The sequence below is a fragment of the Microtus pennsylvanicus genome, chromosome 5 (genome assembly GCF_037038515.1).
Source record: "Microtus pennsylvanicus isolate mMicPen1 chromosome 5, mMicPen1.hap1, whole genome shotgun sequence".
NCBI lineage: Eukaryota > Metazoa > Chordata > Mammalia > Rodentia > Cricetidae > Microtus > Microtus pennsylvanicus.
The window spans coordinates 75,093,762-75,113,025 of record NC_134583.1 but is presented as its reverse complement, the minus strand read 5'-3'; the positions used below and the strand labels follow the sequence as shown (position 1 = coordinate 75,113,025).

Sequence of the window (19,264 nt, the reverse complement as noted above, 5' to 3'; positions counted from 1 at the left end):
GAGAGCCAAAGTTAAACTCTGCAATTATTAAGCCCATTTTCTTATGTTTGCATGAAGCTAAGGGGAAGAAACAGCAGTCAAAATAAAACAAACTAGGTCTGGAGATGGCTCACTGGTTAAGAGCTTTGCCTGCTCTTCCAAAGGTCCTGAGTTCAATTCCCAGCAACCACATGTGCTCACAACCATCTGTAATGAGATTTGTTGCCTTCTTCTGGCCTGCAGGGATACATGCAGGCAGAACACTGAATACATAATAAATAAATTTTAAAAAAAAATTATAAAAAAAATAAAATAAAACAAATCAATAACATCTATCACGGTTACATTCTGACCTCCTTTACTCTCAAAGAAGATAATCAGGTCTGCTTTTTTCAAATTTCAATAAAATTATTAGCTGTTTTCCCCTGTACATGAGTGAAACACAACCAAGTCACTGACTTAGTAACCATGTGTTCTGCTTCAAACCTGCCACAATATCATGTTTCTTTTGCTTAATAAACCTGAAAATACAAATTGGCACAAAGGATATGAAGCCTGCATGAAAACTTTAGATTAACTTTTTTTTTCAACTAGCTGGGTGTGATGGTGCATGCGTTTAACCCCAGCATTTGAGAAGTAGGGGCAGGTGTATCTCTGAGTTTGAGGTCAGCCTGGTCTACAGAGTTAAGTTTTGGACAGCCAGGGCTACACAGAGAAACAAAAACATCTTGAAAAACCAAAATAAATAAATAAACAAACAAAATATTTTTTTTCTTCAACATTAATAACCTGATCAGAAATAAAACTTACTTAGGTCATACATAGGACTATTGTGATATAAAACATAATAAAAGACTCAAATTATTAACTGTCAATCACTCAAGCCACTGATTTGTAAAATCATCGAATTAACTCACATGATTTATTGTAATATATAGATCAGATTGTAATGATAAGATTATATATACTGCCACCTTGTGGACACAACAGCAAATCTTTTTATTAATTAACTAATTTATTTATTTATTAAAGAATTCTGTCTCCTCCCCGCCATCGCCTCCCATTTCCCTCCCCCTCCCCCAATCAACTCCCCCTCTCTCATCACCCTGAAGAGCAGTCAGGGTTCCCTGCCCTGTGGGGAGTCCAAGGACCTCCCACCTCCTTCCAGACAGTAAGGTGAGCATCCAAACTGCCTAGGCTCCCACAAAGCCAGTACGTGCAGTAGGATCAAACAGCAAATCTTAAAAAACTACCTGTAGTTAGTTTTTAGGCAATGAAAGCCAAGAGTCCCTTCTCCATATATGTTATTTACTCTACTTTCTGGTTCTTCAAAAATATGAACACATGTGCTAAACTGTAGTGAACACTGCAAACACCTTGCTGCGTGCGTACTTGAGACTTCCTCCAATAAAAGCTCCTCTTAGGTGAGAGGACGTTACACAGAAGCGATGAATCTAAGACTGAGGTATGTCCAAACAACTAAATCTTGGCTCCTCTAGTCTGCCCTTCCCATGCTATCTTCCACAGACCTACCTCACCCTTAGTGCACCCTCATCCCTAGTCAGGGAGGGACCCTCTAATACTCTTAGTGGATCCTAAAACCTAAACCCAGATACCCTCAACCCCATATATAGTATATTTTCCCACACATGATAAACTGAAATTTTATTAGACACAATCAATGATTAGCAATATTACCATAAGATCTTAGCAATCCATAGCACATACCTCTTTTTTATTTATTTATTTAATTAATTATTTTGGCTTTTCAAAAAATAAAAATAAAAAAGGGTTTCTCTGTTCCTGAGTGCTGGGATTAAACGGGTGCACCACCACCGCCCAGCTGTTTCCTTTCTTTACTGAGAACTTTTAGCCCCTTTCTCTTAAAGCTGGCACATTCATACTGTCAGTATCATCAAGTACTATAGCACAATGATCATCAAGCAGGCTACTAGATGACTAACAGGTAGACTAATAGTGGGTATGGTATTGATACGCTGGACAAAGGAATGATTTACAGCCTGAGACAGCATGCACTTTACCAGGCTATGCAGAATGGCACATGACACTTACAAATTGTTTACTTCTGCAATTTTCCATTTAATATTTTGAACGAGTGTTGACTACAGCTAACTAAAACCTCAGATGTGCAACTTTATATGGGCATTTACTATTGTTAGAACTTGGATCCTGAGGGATACAGAAGATTGCTGTGGCAAGAGGAAATTCTCAACTGTAGCTCTGTTCAAGATATAAAAATGAACTCAACTGTCAGATAAAACTTCAGACAGACCAAACAAGACTTCACCGTCCTAACAGGGACCAGTTTTCAAAACTTCTCCACAAATAACAGCACATGATAGTGAGGGCTATCTCATGGGGGCTTGACAAGACCACTGTGAATGCGAGGCACTGAGAAAAAACTCAGACTCTGCACAAGATCAGCTTGCTTAATGTCAGCAGGATGCATTTATGAAGTGACAGGCGGTTTTGTATCATAGTTGTGAAACTTTTGGAATGTTGAATGCTGTCAAAGTTCACAACACTGAGTAGTCACACTGTGTATAAATTAAAACATAAGACAAACATTACCTGTATTCCAAGATAAAATGGTAAGACAGACTTAACTAGTAACAATGATGTATGTGGGTGCATTTTCTTTATTTTGATCTATTTTTCATGTTTTGTAATATGGGCTAGACTACACTTGTGTCTGTATATCATGCTCCTGATGTAGTACTTGATACTCAATTTCAAGTTAATGACGCCAAAAGAACAGCTCTCTAGTAGAGCAGCACACTGCACATACGAGCAGAGGAACCTGGGAATACTCTGGCTGTGCCCATCACTCTTCTTCACTACTCCCTAATAACACAGCCTCAGAGGCTCTAAGATTCCACCACACACCTTGAAAGGTGCAACTGTCCTCAGTATCTATATCTTAGCCCTGAATTCACATCAAAGACATGTTTATAAGTATTATTATAAACAACTTAGGGTCTTCATTCCAGGGCTATTTATCTCTCCAATGTTGTATTTACCCTATGAATATATGGTAGGCACCTAACAACAAATAGTTCTTAACATTTTGCATTTTCCATACACAGTGTAAAAAATACAACCTACCTATTTCTTAACATCAGTAGAGGGAACTCATGTTCTTTTCGTAGGTGAGGTATTAGCAAATAAGGTTCAATATTTATGTAATTTACCTCATTTTCCTTTTAGATGATGACAGCAGTTTGATGGACTGAAGGAGAAGGAATGACAGACGAGACTCAAATATACTAAGGAGTTTGATCACTTCTTCTCGATTAAGATTAGGTGAAGATTCAGCAGCCGGTGTAGCTTCATCATTCTTAGGCTAAAGACAGCAGAGTTATTTCACCTAAGCTGCCCTTCTCCCATTTTATATACTATGACGGCCAAATTGCCCCTTCAATCCAGCAGACTATGGAATCACAAACAGGAAGCAGACTCAAGAGCACTCTGACAAAGATACAATAAACTCCCCACACCTAAGAAGTGCTAACGAAAGAAATGAATCCTGCATAGAAATTTTATGATTTCCCAACACTGACTGGCTGCTACAGAAGCAACATGAAAATGGATATCACCTAATCAGGACTCACTAGGGTTGGAAAAGTAAGGGTGGGAGGAGCAGTGGGGCACTCTCTGCAGAAATGCTGAACTATGCCATGGAGCCTGGGGAGCAAATGCTCCTGGACAGTCCACTAGGACTGAGAGCACAGGCTTTCCTGCTCTTGGAAAGCAAAGGCAGACACATCCAAACCACAAAAATAACCTTAAGAGGCTTTGTAACTTGCTAATAGGTCCCTTGGTACCTACGGCTCATTAACAATCATTCTTTAAAAACTTTCAAAATATAAAAAAAATATGCATTAAAGTAGGTTAGTAATACTATCATGAGGCTCTTGTGTATTGTGTGGCAGTGAGCTGATGGACTTAATACATGGGAACAGGAGAAAGTAACTGGACTTACTGGGCTTCAGGTTAACTAGTATAAACTAAAGTTCCCAGGGACTGAGTAAGTGGTGGGGGAGCTGTATGCGTGTTAAATATTCTACAAGACTGGCTGACTGATTAGAACTTCCATGACTGTGAAGAGCTAGAAAATTGCAGGTCCAATTTTCTTGAGCTATTTTTAAAGGCATCTTGTGCCTTTAAAAGTCATCCATTGCCTACCTCTGTGTCTGGCCTAACATCCATCCTTGTGACAGTGAGGTAAATCCCTTTGTAATGTACCAAGAGACCCCCTAACTCTGCCAACCCAAAGGCTCAGCTGCCAACAGAAAGCATCTGAGGTCTATCTATAGAAGAAATGTCCCCAATTTCCTGTAACTCATCTGTATGATAGTTCTACCAATGTATTTGTAAAATATGACTTTCTTGGTTCTATAGACCACACTACATGGTAGAACATGGGTGACAGTCATCTGCGTTCCCAGGCCATGTTCAGCCGTGTGGCTGCAGACTAAAGTATCTCATTTTCTCTTGGTGGTGAGAGCTGTATGTCTGCATCAACACTGGGCTAGTTCTCCCAAGTATAAGTTGTTACAAAGAGGTGACTTCATATTCTGCCCATTCTGCATGTGGCCTGTTCTCTTTCCATTTCACCATGCTCAACATGGCTTGAGAACATTTACCAGGACAATGGTGCCATGCTACTTGGATCCTCTAATGTGGATCACAGTCATGGGTCAATAAACTTTATAACAACTAACCCAGCCTCTAGTATTTTGTTATAATATACAAACAGACTGAGACTTTTAACCAACTAGTAATGTACTTTTATGCAGTAATATGTATATATACATACATTCATAAGTATGTGCCATATGCCTCTTACATACATTTACTATAAACATAAAAGTTTTCTCCAGTTACCTGATCACATTCCTCCACAAGCTCCTTCTGGATGAGCTGGAATGCATGTTCAGTTTTCACCATGATATCAAGTGCCCCAGATAATGTTTTTAACTTTCCAACATTGCTATTCTGACCTAAAATAAACACAAATAATCATTCCTAGACTACAAACCTATGAAGCCATCTAGTGTTACTGACTTTCAAGTACTACAAAGGCAGCTTATGACAATCCTAACAAATCAAAAGATAATTTGTTTGCTAATTTTTCTTTTGGAGAAAAAAAATACTAAGCCTAGCCAAAGTACTAAGCTATAATAATACCTTTAACTTTTGAATGTAGTTGTAGTAATGTTCCCTCGCCTCAGCATTTGGCTCTATATGATGAGCACACCAATCTCTCTAGAATAGTGGCCAGTATCTAAAGTATTAGGTTGTAGGGACCAACAGACAAGAGCCTGTGGTTCAGAAGTCATTCCACTATTCAGTTGTGTGAAGTTGGTTGAGTCAATTTAATATTGGTTGTCCTACTGGAAAGTACTACACTTTCTGTTCTAAGGTAGGTCCAGTGAGTATTATACTCTTCCAGTCATGCAAGGCACCTCTACTCCTTTTCTCTGTTCACATTCAGTGTGTGTATAGTACAGTGCTGTAAGCAAAGGGTTAACCTCCACAAAAAGGTCTGGCCATTCTCTGTGGCTCCCTCGGCCATAAGTCCTTAGTATGGTGTATATGACATAAGTGTCTCTATCTACTTGAGGGCTTGCGCTACACTGCGCAGTCTAACGGTGTGGTTTCTATGGAGTCTCTGGGCTGCAGGGTGACTGCTTATCTTCCAGAGAGGCTAGAGGATTAGTTCAACCATGCACCCAAATCCCAGTATGTACTCCGGACTCCACAGTTACACATCACTGCTGGGATGAGGTGGGGTCAGCACTACCTGTAAGTGCATCAAGAGGACAACGAGGAGCTTTATTTCTGGGGCATTCCTGACCACTTCCTTGGTTGATTTGACAGCTTTTCAGCGAGTTCTTTGGGTCCTTTTACAAACTGCCAACCCTACAGATGGTGTCAGAGCCCTCAAGTATGCAGCTAGCATCAGAGAATTCCCCACCTGCTAATGGCCACCTTCTTCTGTTAAAGTGTAATTTAAAACTACTAAAATAGTCTGTTACCTGAAGTCAATGAATTAAGATGTCAGTGTAGATATAGCACCTTCAGGACAGGAAGCAGACAACAGGGACATAAAAAAGGTAAAAAAGCCCCAAATACTAGGGTAAACTAAGATGAAGTGTCATTAATGACAGCACTTACTAATGTGCCTTACAAAACCAAATTGGGCTAACCACCCTCCGGCCCCGCCTTATACCTCCAACTATATTTTTAGGATATTTATAGTATTAGAGTGGTTTGAAACTTTTTATTGCATCTATTTATTGTATGTGTGTGTTGTCAGGGGTGGGGGGAAGGGGACACATATGTCATGACACGTTTGAAGGTCAGATGATTAGACAACTTGTAGGTCCCAGGGATGGAATGGTAGCAAGTACCTTTACATGCTGAGCTACCTCACTTGCTCTAAAGTTTTTTAAAGGCGATTAACTACAACAATCATCTTAGGTTGCATCTCCAATATCTATTCTTTTATAAAAACGCATGGGAATCCTGAAGACTTTAAACTTCAGAATACTGCAAGATGCAAGTGAAAAGTTACCCAGAGGCTACCCTGGAGTAGACTGCTCAGTCCCAGAGCCAATTCCTTACACCTCCCATGCATACACACTGGCAGAAAATAAAAATCGAATATAGTATTTTTAAAAATGGTAATGAATTCATTTCTAACTAGAACCACAGGGAAATAAATCCTCCAAGGGTTTATGGCTTATACATACAGGCAGTAAGCCTGTAGTTTCTTAAGCCCTTCTCAAGGGCTCTATCTCACATAAACTAAGTCACACAATTTAAAGTACCACTGACATCTCTAATCAGACAGTTTTGGGCTAGAACAGTTCAGATCTTGTCTCCCTATTTTAGAGTATATGTATAGTTTTTATAGACTGAGCTTCCTTAATTCCAAAATCAGATATCTGGAATGCTCCAAAATCAAAAACTTAAAACCTTAAATTTATAGCATTAAAAAAAAATCAAGATGAAATAAGATGAGTTGCTGTACTTCAAACAAACAATAGTTTTCTTACCATATAAGAGGTATTTCTCAAAAGCTACTACTATGGGCAAGGGGAGCCCTAGACAAGAACTCGAGGGAGGGAACCCTGGGAGCATTAAGAAGTCACAACGTTCACTTAATCTCTGCTGTGAAGATGATATAATGAAGACCTCACCTTTCACCATTTTCTACACAGCAGCATCCATTCCAGCCACAATCAAAGCTGCCAAGTGTCAGTTCAATATCTACAGGGAGCAAGTGAGAACTATGGTTCGTTCACATGCTGCTACTTCTCCAGCCAAGATTTTTATACTGTTTCAATCTTAAAGTCTCTATTCACTTCTCTACGTTTTAAAATGTATTTCAGAAAGTGTAGCAACTTCTCTCAGTGGCTACAAAGGGTCTAACACCAGGCAAATTAACAGGAAAACGGTCTTGCTTGTATCCAAGAGCCACACACAGCTTAGCCTCCCTCTAAGACAATCCAGAAAACAGCCACCATATACATATCTGAGAAGTCAGACTTACTGGTCATCTGAAATTCTGCAAACGCCACCCTTTCTAGCTGCACTCTAAGCAGTTCACAGGGAGCATCTTTGAGAAGTTGAAAGAGCTTTGCAGCTTTGCCGTAATGGAGATCTGCCAGCACTCGATGTTGCTTCCTAAGATGCTCATCACCAACCTACAAACAAAAACATACCAAAAAGTAAAATAAAAATCCCAAGCCTTCTGCCTGTATCACTAACTGTTCTCATCTTTTATTTCTTAGTTTTATAAATTTTAAACTAATTAAATTAGAATAACAATTTACATCTGCTATGAAGATAATGAAATGAGGCAGGAGACTAAGAGGAGAAAATAAGTTCTCACTAAGCCAGCTACATAGTGAGCTCTAGGCCAGTCTGAACGGCACAGTGCATTCCTGTCTCGAAAAACTCGGTAAAAAATGAGCTCATTTTTTAGTAAGGGGCTCCACATGTCAGTGTGGATGAGTCTCAGAGACAAGACATTCAGTGACAAGCAGTGATCCATGGGAGAGAAAAGGCAGTACAACTCCTTCCCTCAAGTTCATAACACAGCAAGAACAAAAACAAGGCTTAGAGCACTCTCCCATTCCCTGATCCCCAGGCACAACGGGGACTCCTTCTTGTTCTTTAAACTGCATCTATGCTCCACTAATATTTTCCAGATGCTTTTATATGCACACTCCATTTCACAAAGATGGGAGACCTATATTTTAAGGTTTATTTTTATTTTTTTACTTATTTTTTAATTTATTTTTATTATGTATATGGCATTCTACCTGCATGTATCCCTGCAGGCCAGAAGAGGGCACCAAATCTCAGTACAGATGGTTGTGAGCCATCATATGGTTGCTAGGAATTCAACTCAGTACCTTTGGAAGAACAAGCAAAGCTCTTAGCCACTGAGCCATCTCTCCAGCCCTTAAGGTTAATTTTTAAATGTTTACTTTTGAGTATATGTGGAAGAGGAGTATGTGCACACGAGTACAGGTGCCTGCAGAGGCCAGAGGCATTGGATTTTCCTGGATCTGGAGTTACAAGTGGTTATAAGTTGTCTGATGTGGGTTTTAAGAATCAAACTTAAGTTCTCTGAAAGGGTAGCAAACACTCTTAATTGCTGACTCTCTTCCTCCAGCCTTGAGAACAGAACTATTATTATACATAGTCTAACTACATTTAAATAAATACTAAGTAACATACTCAGGAAATGATTTCCATACTAAGACCCAATCAATTATAGTAAAGTACAGGGTTCAAATGCAAAGGGAAAAACACTGACCCTCTATGTTTTTTAAAAGTAGCTACATTAGCTGATAGGGAAAGGTGGGTTTTAAAATACTTGTATGCACAAAGCATGAAAGGGAAGGGGATACTCTTCAGCACAGCATGGACTGTGATCTGGGATGAGCACACCTGGTTTCTCAGACAGCTGTGGTACATGGAAGCCAGCCTGTGATGGATGGTCGCAGCTCGGTACTGACAGAGGGGCTGCCGAGCAGTCGCAGAATCAACATCGCAGTGTTTCAGGGACTTCATCATAGCTTCGCTCACTTCTTTCTCAATCTGTTTAGGTATTTCAATGGGGACAGGAGAAAAGGTAAGTTTATAATCATGTAAGAACTTTCATATTAAATATTGCTTGCTGCCAGGGGTGATGGCACATGCCTTTAATCCTAGCACTTGAGAGGAAGTGGCAGAGGCAGGATGATCTCTGTGAGTTCCAGGCCAGTCTGGTCTACAAAGCAAGTTCTAAGATAGCCAGAGCTGTTACACAGAGAAACTCTGTCTTGAAAAACTAATAAATAATAAATATTGCCTACTAAAGAAAAGATGACTGATGTACAATATTAAATAAAGGAGTAAACAATACTGACACAAATTTAAAAATCAAGGAAATCTTATCACCTGCTCCTGAGCTTTTCTAGACAATGGAGCATAATCTTGCTGTAAAGTTGCCATGGTAAAGTATGTAGTGGACAATTCCCAGTTCACAGAATCCCAAACAACTGGATGCATGTCTCTCGTACCCAATGACCTCAGAGCTTTCAAATAGTAATCGACAGCCTGTGAAGAGGGAAAGGAGAAATTAGGACTCTGGTAAAAATGTGCAAAGAACACAGTGAAATGAAACATGCTTCAGACCACTTGGACATCTATTTAATCTAGGAGAATTAACAAAAGGATGGTATCATCAAGAAGGGAGAAGAGAAGCAATCCAAGTATTTTAGCAAAGTGCTGTCTCTGAAACAGACAGAATTCCACTGCAGGGCCTGTCCTTGGTACTAACTCCTGACACAGGCTGCTGCAGGAGGATGTACTTTACTTTTTTTTTTCACGCCAAAGGAAAGTTTGTATAACTAGTAAACTACAAAAACTATTTTACTGTAAAAATTAATTTGCTCACCCCCATCTTCAAATACCTGGCCACAGTATTCTTACAACAGTCACACTAAACCCTTCACCAAGTGATACTTGCTACATTTCAGGTGTTTGTTAAATGTTGCAGACACACAAATTTTTTTTTAAAAAGTCACTTCCATTTTAAAATGCACTTTGCCAGGAACATTTTTCATGAGTGTTTAAAGTTTCTAAACAGCTAATAATTTAAGTGCTCATGCTTTTTTATAATGTTTGTTTTTATTTACTTACTGTGTAGACACATGCATGTTTTCAACTCAAAGATAACCTGTGGAAGATGGTTCTCTCCTTTGACCACGTGAGTTTTGAGGTCTGAACTCAGGTCGTCAGGCTTGGTGTCAAGTGCCCTTACCTCCAGAGCCACACAGGCTCCTTTCTTGTACTCTTTCTAGCATTGTAGGAAAATGTGGTAAATAAACTCAACCCCTCCCCTTGCTAGGTAGCCTACAATCCTCCTGCCTCAGTAAACTAGGTGTTGGGGTTACATGAGTGCAGCAAGTGGCTCAGAGTTATTCCTTAGACTGATTTTTTACTTGTTTTTATGTCTGCTGCACGTATGTGGGAACACGGAAGGCCAGGAGAGAGCACTGGATCCTCAGAAGTTGGAGCGGGGCAGCTCACAACTGCCCAACATGGGACTTGAACGCTGGTCCTCTGGTAAGAATATCAAGCATTTTCAATTGCTGAGCCATCTCTTCAGTGCCAGGTTCAATTTGTTTGTTTGTTGTTCGAGACAGGGTTTCTCTGTAGCTTTGGTTCCTGTCCTGGAACTAGCTCTTGAAGCCCAGGCTGGCCTCAAACTCACAGAGATCTGCCTGTCTCTGCCCCGAGTGCTGGGATTAAAGGCGTGCGCCACTACCGCCCAGCAACAGGTTCAATTTTTTTTTAAAGATTTATTTATTTATTATGTATACAGTATTCTCAGTACTCTGCCTGCAGGCCAGAAGACGGCACAGATCTCATTACAGATGGTTGTGAGCCACCATGCGGTTGCTGGGAATTGAACTCAGGACCTTTGGAAGCCATCTCTCCAGCCCCAACAGGTTCAATTTTTAAATGTAATATCAAATAAAATTTTTAGATTTTAAAAAACATTTAAAATATTTTTAAAAGCCATTTACTTTACTTGCCCATTTTCATATTCAAGTTTCTTTTAACTTTTCTTCACACCTTAAAGGATGTACTCATCTGTTATATGTGTCTGATCATTACTGTGAGACTTGCTTCTACTTCTACTCTCTGATGCGCATTTCTATCTCCCATACTGGACAGGACACACAGTCCTCACCTGTATCTTCTGGTACTTTCCCAGTTTCACTCTCTCCATGCCAATCTTCGGTACACTCAACATTTACTCCAGTTGCATCAACACCACTTACTGAAGCATCTTTCCTAGTAATTCCATATGCCATCCTCGGTACTAACACCTTACTGTTCCTATGAGCTGCCCACTCCTTTGCCATCACAATGTTGTACTCTCATTTAGTTTTACTCAGTGAAGAAAAAGTCAAGTTTGGAAGGATGACAGTGAGTAGGTGAGGCCCAACGTAAAGGCCTTACCTTGCTGTAATACAAGCCCTCTTCTGGAGAGAACTCCCGTTTGAACTCATCCTCTGCACCACAGTGCGCCTGTGCACAGACCCGCATGAGTCTTCCTGTGTTGCACAGCAGAAGGGCAGCATTTGTAGCATCGTCAATCGACTCAAAGTTGTGAATCCCCTTTTCAAAACAAGAAAAGCTTTTTTTCCACAATTGTTGCTCTGCAGCAGACACAGATTTGCTCACTTCACAAAGAAAGAAAGAAAACAATTGCATAAGGAGACATCAGTGTGACCAATGGGGTCAACTGCAGCACTCTCTCTGATGCCTGTCACATGAGTCATTCAGGTGAAGCACTGACTCCCACTAGCTTACAATGTGACTATACTTAGAATCAGGTCTTTGAAAACTTATTAAGGCCAAGTGAAATCATTAAAGAGTGAGGTACTGATCCAATATGACTGATCCCTGTAAGAAGGGAAAAAGACAGCAAAGCTCTAACAGAGAAAGGGCCTCGTGAGAACACAGTCAGAAAGTGGCTGTCTGAAAGCCAAGAGAAGAACCTTGACCTTGCGTCTTCAGTCACCACCTCAGGTACTTAGCAGCCACTCTCAATACTGGCTGAGATTAAAACCAACCAAGACAACTGAGCAAAGCATATTATTAGAAAGTGTTAAACACAATCATAGTTCCATGGAGTTTTAAGAGGCTATAGTCTATGCTTTATCTAATTCTCCTAGAGTCTGACTATACCCTACTCATGCTCTCCCACTGACAGATTCCAAATGTTCCTTAACCACTCAGGTCTCTGTCCTGGCTGGTTTTGTGTGTCAACTTGACACAAGCTAGAGTCAACAGAAAGGAAGGGGTCTCGGTTTAGGAAATGCCTCCATGAGAGGCAGCAGTAAAGCATTTTCTCATTTAGTGATCAAGGTGGGTGAAGCTCTCCCTGGGCTGCTGGTCCTGGGTTCTATAAGAAAGCAGTCTGAGCAAGTCATGAGGAACAAGTCAGTAAGCAGCGCTACTCCATGGCCTCTGTATCAGCTTCTGCCTCCAAGTTCTAGCCTTGTTTGAGTTCCTGTCCTGACTTCCTTCAGTGATTAACAGCAATGTTGAAGTGCAAGTCAAATAAACCCTTTCCTACCAACTTGCTTTTTGATAATGGTGTTGGTGTTAATAGAAACCTAAGACAGCCTCCCACTAACAATGACCTCTTTAGAGCACTGTTTTTTTAAAATAAATAATATATTCAATTTTTTTTTATTTTATGTACATTGATGTGAAGGTTATCAGATACCCTGGGACTAAAGTTACAGACAGTTATAAGTTGCCATGTAAGGGTGCTGGGAATTGAACCCATGTCCTCCGGAAGAGCAACCAGTACTCTTAACCGCTGAACCCCCAGGCCAAGTGTAGTTCACAACTGAGCAGGCAAAGAGATGTGTTCAGTTTATCTGTGGCCCTCAGTTACAGCTTGGCCCTTCCTAACCCTTTTTTCACAGCACCTGGCCTTTCCACAAACAGCCCCTCTAGTGGCTACAATTAACACCCTATGGGGATGCTTCTCGATCTGAGTAGCACCAAGCCATTATAGCTCTCAGCACATTTATAATCAACTACCTCCCATTAGATCTTTCTACATTCACTGATGTCACAAACCAATTCAGTGCAGCCTGAACCTCTACCAACTGCTTCCTTAATTCACATGTGGCCTCCTGCTGCTACTGTGGACTTTTTGCCCCAGGCTCCTGTGCCCTGCACAATCTCCAGAGCCTTATAGTCACACCCCCTCAGGTGCCAGTTCTTTGCTCCACCCACAAACAGTTCAACAGGGATCAAAGAGGACATAGACACTTACCTACTCGCTCACCCTGCAGTGCAGCAGCCTGATTCATGTAAAACACACCGATTTCATTTCTAATGTTGCCCATTCTCTTCAACACTTGTACATAGTGTTCAGGATTCTGACTTTTTAAGTCACTAAATTGCAAGATTTCATTAGCAGCCTCATAACATTTACAACTAACTGTAAGTTGACTTTCTAAGTCTGTAGAGAGATCTGTTGCCCATGCAAATCCTTAAAAGAAAAAGAAAAAACACGTCATGTTATGAGCCCTTCCTCCTTAATACCTATGGTATCTGACATTTTAAGTCAAAAAGAAAGAAGTGCAATATAATATACATTCCATCAATACAACAAAAACCTTAAATGTCATAGTAAAAATGTCTATTAATAAAATAGTATTTTCCCAGAACACTCATGTTGGATTAAAAACATATTTTTCTGTCTATAAATACCAAATATTTCTTACCACTCAGATTTTCCCATGATACATCTCTGTCGTCTAGTATTCTGTGCTAGCTGTAATACAGACCCAAGACTGACACTTACACCACAGTGCAGTGTGTTCACATGGATGCTGTGAGCTGAGTTGTTCCTGTGGTTAAATCACTATCTCCCTTTAGAACAGATGATATGAGGTAACTTTCTCTTAGCTACTGGGCTCATCTAGAGTGTACTTAACCCACTTCCACCAACCATTTCTTCTTTCTGACAAGTACCCTAGATGTATATCCATGAAAACCTTACCAAGAGTGCATGAAGGAAACACAACCATATTCAAACCTTAGTTAGCTTTAATTAATAATTGTAAAATATTTGAAAATTATTTAATATAAACACATGGGACCATACTCAATTTATTTTTGTTTTTTTGGAGACACGGTCTTACTATGTATTCCTGGCTGGCCTGGAATTCACTATGTAAACCAGGCTGACCTCAAACTCACAAAGATCTGCCTGCCTATCTCCCCATGCTGGGATTAAACAGATTAAAAACGTATTATCACCAGACCCAGTCATGCTCAATTTTAAAATCTGAAAATGACATAAAATAGTTAACCAAAAAGCACTTTTGGAGCATACTTAAATAGGCATGAGGGAGCAGATAATTCCACTGTGACCAAGGGAGGTGTCTGCATACCCTGGCAGCTGGACTCTCTGTGAAGACTATGGAGGATCTCCTGGTCTTCTTTTGTCTGGTAATTAAACTCCTCAAGGTGTGCTGCTCTGTTATTTGCGTTCTGGGCCAGCATGAGTTGGATGTCACCGCAGAGTGTCAGATATTGAGAAAGAAACAGCAGTACTTCAGAAAGCATGTTGGTGCAGAGGCAGCAGTAAGTATCTATTTGAACAATGGTGAGAAGGAGAGCCAAAAGGACATTAGAATTGATACTCATGACAGACACGAAGAGACTGTCATCAGCTAAAGCTCTGTGCCTGACTGTCACTGTCCACATCAGGTGACACAGGGCTTTGAACACTTTACACCAAGGAGATGTTACAACACCGTGCCAAAAAAAAAAAAAGACATGCTAGAAGGTGTTGCTTTAAAATTAAATTTTTAAGCAGAGAAATGAAGGTTCACTATCAATCAGATGTCTCCCTCCCTCCAAGGCCTTCTGGACATACTCAGGGTATCTTACCATGGCTCTGCAGAGCTAGCTTAATGTATCTCAATGCTCTTCCGTACTTCTGAAGACTCATGGCAGCATCGGACAAAATATAGTAGGCCTTTGATGACTTGAGAATCAGCTGAAGTTTCATTTTATGTTGCCAAGAACCAGGGGTCATTCCAGACTGCCTAGAACAATTGCCCTTTTGAAGGGAGCCCACTGCAATAGGGAGAAACATCACATTCTGTCTGAATCTAAGTTTCAATAAAAGGGAAAATAACCTGCCAGCTGAAACCCTCCCGACTCGGGCACTGCTGGCAGGCCGAGACTGGTGACACTAGGCTTTCCTACTTATGGCAGTAGAGAAAGCAGCAATTCCCAAGTGACTCCTGCCAGCTGTCGCCAATTCCTGCATCAAACTACCAAACAGCATACATTGTAAAGCAGTCTTAACCTCAGACATCAGACCAGTTTCGCTATGCCTCTGAGCTCACATACTGTTTTAGAGTATTCGTCCCAGTCAACACCCATCAGCCAAAGCCACTTCCTACCTGTTGCCTGCAAAGATGCTTGCTCTCCCCAACTCCCCACTGCACTTTACATTTCCTCTATCAAGAACACTGAAACTGCTAGATATAATGACTCATATCTAACTCTAGCACTCAGGAGCCTAAGTTTGAGGCCAGCTTGGGATAGAGAATGGTGACCCCAACACTAACAAAACCACAACACAAACTAAAACCCAAAGCAGTCCAGCCAGTCCTATTACCTTCTATTCACGATCATTTTACTCAAACACTTATCATATTTTATATACATGATCATTTATACATTCTATACATGATCATTTTTATACCAACCATATTACCAGAAACAGAAATAGTGACATAAAGTTAAAGGACTACATTGTTAACATACAGTGCACCAGAATACTCAAGTCTAACTATGCTGATAAGATAAAAATATGGTGGAACAAAGAACACCCCCAGCCCATAGCTTAACTTTTCTTTTTTGTTTTTTGTGATTTTTTTTATTAATGTCACACATACTTTTTCAAGATATTTGTTGCTATGTACTATGATGGCCTGGGCTGTGCCTATGTCTTTTTCCTCTGCAGCCATAGCATTCTTCTTTTATTTTTTTTTAAGATTGATTGATTTATTATGTATACAGTGCTCTGTCTGTGTGCTTGCTGGCCAGAAGAGGGTGCCAGATCTCATTACAGATGGCTGTGAGCCACCATGTGATTGCTGGGAATTGAACTCAGGACCTCTGGAAGAGCAGTCAGTGCTCTTAACCTCTGACCCATCTCTCCAGCCCTGCCATAGCATTCTTTGCATACAAGGCACTGTGAGGAGATCAGAGAACGATGAAGGTCTTGCTCACACTGTGTATGTTCACAGTTCTTTAACATAGGAGAAGAGGAATAAACCTGGGTTTAGGACACACTCATAAGACACACTGGTGACAAGGACAGCAGACTGGACAATGTTAGTGTGAGCAAGACTTACTTTTACTTTTCTTCCTTTCTTATTCCCTTATCTTGGGAGTCTCACTCTGTAGCCTAAGCTGGCCCCGAACTTGCAGCAATCTTGCCTTAGCCTCCCAAGTGATAGACTACAATGGGGCCATCAAACCTGCATTGGAGCAGGGTTTCTCAATAGGAGAGAGGGACAAGAAGAGCTATTTTAGACAGCAACAGTCAAGTCCCGGTACAGTTCTCTGTGAATGCAGGATGAGCCTGGCATACAAGAAGCATCACATAAGTACTACCAGAGAAAGAAATCTGTCCCCTCTACCCTTGTCATTTCTACATTTTTTTATTACTTCAAATAAACAGACTTTTAAATTATTAAAAAAAAATACCAAAACCTGGAACTAGGGGGATGGAGGTATGATGGTTCAGCAGTTAGGACCACTGGCTGCTCTTCCAAAAGACCTGGGCTCTATTCCCCACACCCACAAGGGTGGCTCACACCATCTGTAACTCCAGTTATGGAGAATCCAGTGCCCTCTTCTGGCTTCTGTGGGTACTACATGCATGTAATGCACTGACACATATACCAGTAAACACCCATTCAACTCAAGAAACTAAACAAAAAACCCAAACTGGAACTACTTAACAGTGTAAGTAGAAAGGGAAATACAACTTATATTAAGAAACAAGATTGCTATTTCTAGCCATCAACAATGGCAGCCATCTCTTGCAGGTGCTCATCATGTATCCAGCTCTAAGCACATTATCTTTTTTCTTCTGAGACAGGGTTTCTTGGTGTAAGAGCCCTGGCTGTCCTGGAACTTGCTTTGTAGACCAGGCTAGCCTCAAAATCAGAGTTCTGCCTGCTTCTGCTCTCCTGGCATGTGCCACCACATTAGTAACTTACATCTCCTAGAGCCTCTAAAGAAGCAGCTGTCAATGTTTGCAGTTTGAGAAAGAAGAGGCAGCTCAACTGAGTAAACAAGGTGTCCTCCGGAGCCAAAGTTTTAAGCGAATGGTCTGGATTTTAATTCGTTGCTCTTGAACTACCCCACATATTTACCAGGCAGCAACTCCCTAAAAACCTGTTGGGCAGGCTTCCCAAGGCTAACAGGGAGAGGTGGGTTCCTTAGAAAACTAGAAAAGTCCACAGAATCTCAAAATTATCTTTCAAGAAAAGGCTACCCTGACTTTCCATTTCCCTGGCTTCCTTCTTCTCAAGTCATTCTAGTAAGTGCCTTGACAGAAGCCTTCTTAGTCACAGGACAGCAGTTACTCTGCTGAAGATACTATCTGCAAAGCAGTCAACTCACTTTTGTCCAGGAATAAGGCCATCTGCTTCTCCAGCCCCTCTGGACCACCCCTTGTGGATTCATCTTCATATTTTAAGGGGATGGGAGTGCTGGGATCAGCTGCTGGAAGGTCACTTTCTTTTTTGATGCTGCTATCTACAGATTTTAAACCCTTTAAAAAATAAAAACATACAAACAGACACTTTTATTCCCTTCTTAAAAAGAAAACCATTTTCCATTTACCAATAGTAAAAGAAAACCTAAATACACAGCAGAATTTCTATCTCAAGAGACTTGGGACTACTTGCAACCTGACGGGAGAAAACTGACGAAATTTTCACTTAGGTTAAAGAAATAAAACCAGAGCAGGGCATCATTCAGAACATTTAAACACCAAAAAAACATGTGCTACTTGCAAATAAGCAGACTGCTGATCAATGAGGAGCAAACCTAGAACCTAGACTTACCTCCAGCACATAGCTAAGGACGAGTCTACAGCGCTCTTCCGTGTCGTGGCAAACAGGAAACGCACAACTGGGCTTCAGAGACAAACATTGACAAGTTACCAGCATGTTACTATTACAGCAAACCAGCTGACTCTTATTTCCCCCAAATTATTCAAACTCTGCAGAGCAGGAACTTAGAAACATGCTTTGTATTCAGGTTGGTGACATAGGTATCTGATGTGAATGCTATTGGTACTGTTTCAAATCATGCTCAACAAAAGACCTTCCAGCGTCCGTGAGGACCAACACTTAAAATTCTAAAAAGACTTCTATTTGATAAGAAAGTTCAAGAGTAGTAAAGCTTTAGATAAACACACACCAAAGCAGTAGGTCAGCTTACTCCCATCAGCACAGAGAGCAGCACAGTCAGCAATGCCATCGTCTGGTAGTAGGCTAACAAGTACCACCCTTCAGCCAAGCCCTTTCTTTAACTGATCCGCTTAATTAAAGAACAGAACCAAGAAACAGCTTCCAACCACACCAAGTAACATTAAATACAAGGCCATTTCATCTGGCTAGCTCCTGGGAGGCTTCAATCACCAGCTTTCACAGGACACCCCACTCAGAAGACTGAGGGTTTTATCAGAGGGCAGAGTAGGTAAATGGAGAATTGGGAACCCAGGAGCCCATACTCTACCAGGTCATTCATCACAGGCCAGGATAAGCTAAGGCATGTTCCCATGAAGATGACTGAACACTTTGTGTGCCTCAGACGGTGGTCTAGAACATTTTCTGTAAAATCAGAGGATGTTATTACCTCATGCCACCCAGCAGTCCATGATTCTGTAATAGTGAAGTTTCCCCAACACACATAAAAGTGCAGTTAACCACTGACTTAACTAGAGAGATAAGCTCAAGCTGAATGCGAACTGAGATTTAGACAGACAGGTCATGACTCATTTGTAAGCACACATTATATGTCCTAGAAGGAAGCTTACACTCTCGTGAAGAGAGGAAACACAGCATAAGGATATCAGATATAGACAGGTTATGAGAGTAATAAAACAGCATGATTTGGC

General features: G+C 40.8%; 1 protein-coding gene across 2 annotated transcripts in view; it reads right to left on the bottom strand.

Annotated features, from left to right (window-relative positions):
* Edrf1 (erythroid differentiation regulatory factor 1) overlaps positions 1-19,264 on the bottom strand; it is a 36,159-nt gene that overhangs the window by 1,622 nt on the left and 15,273 nt on the right. For both annotated transcript variants that reach the window (XM_075972565.1, XM_075972564.1), the window contains 11 exons: positions 18,207-18,278; positions 17,761-17,911; positions 15,001-15,189; positions 14,499-14,699; positions 13,373-13,591; positions 11,536-11,759; positions 9,463-9,621; positions 8,971-9,120; positions 7,562-7,715; positions 4,888-5,003; positions 3,192-3,343 (listed from right to left, as the gene is read on the bottom strand). In XM_075972565.1, coding sequence (XP_075828680.1) covers positions 3,192-3,343; positions 4,888-5,003; positions 7,562-7,715; positions 8,971-9,120; positions 9,463-9,621; positions 11,536-11,759; positions 13,373-13,591; positions 14,499-14,699; positions 15,001-15,189; positions 17,761-17,911; positions 18,207-18,278 — 1,787 coding nt within the window. The remainder of the gene's footprint in view (positions 1-3,191; positions 3,344-4,887; positions 5,004-7,561; positions 7,716-8,970; positions 9,121-9,462; positions 9,622-11,535; positions 11,760-13,372; positions 13,592-14,498; positions 14,700-15,000; positions 15,190-17,760; positions 17,912-18,206; positions 18,279-19,264) is intronic.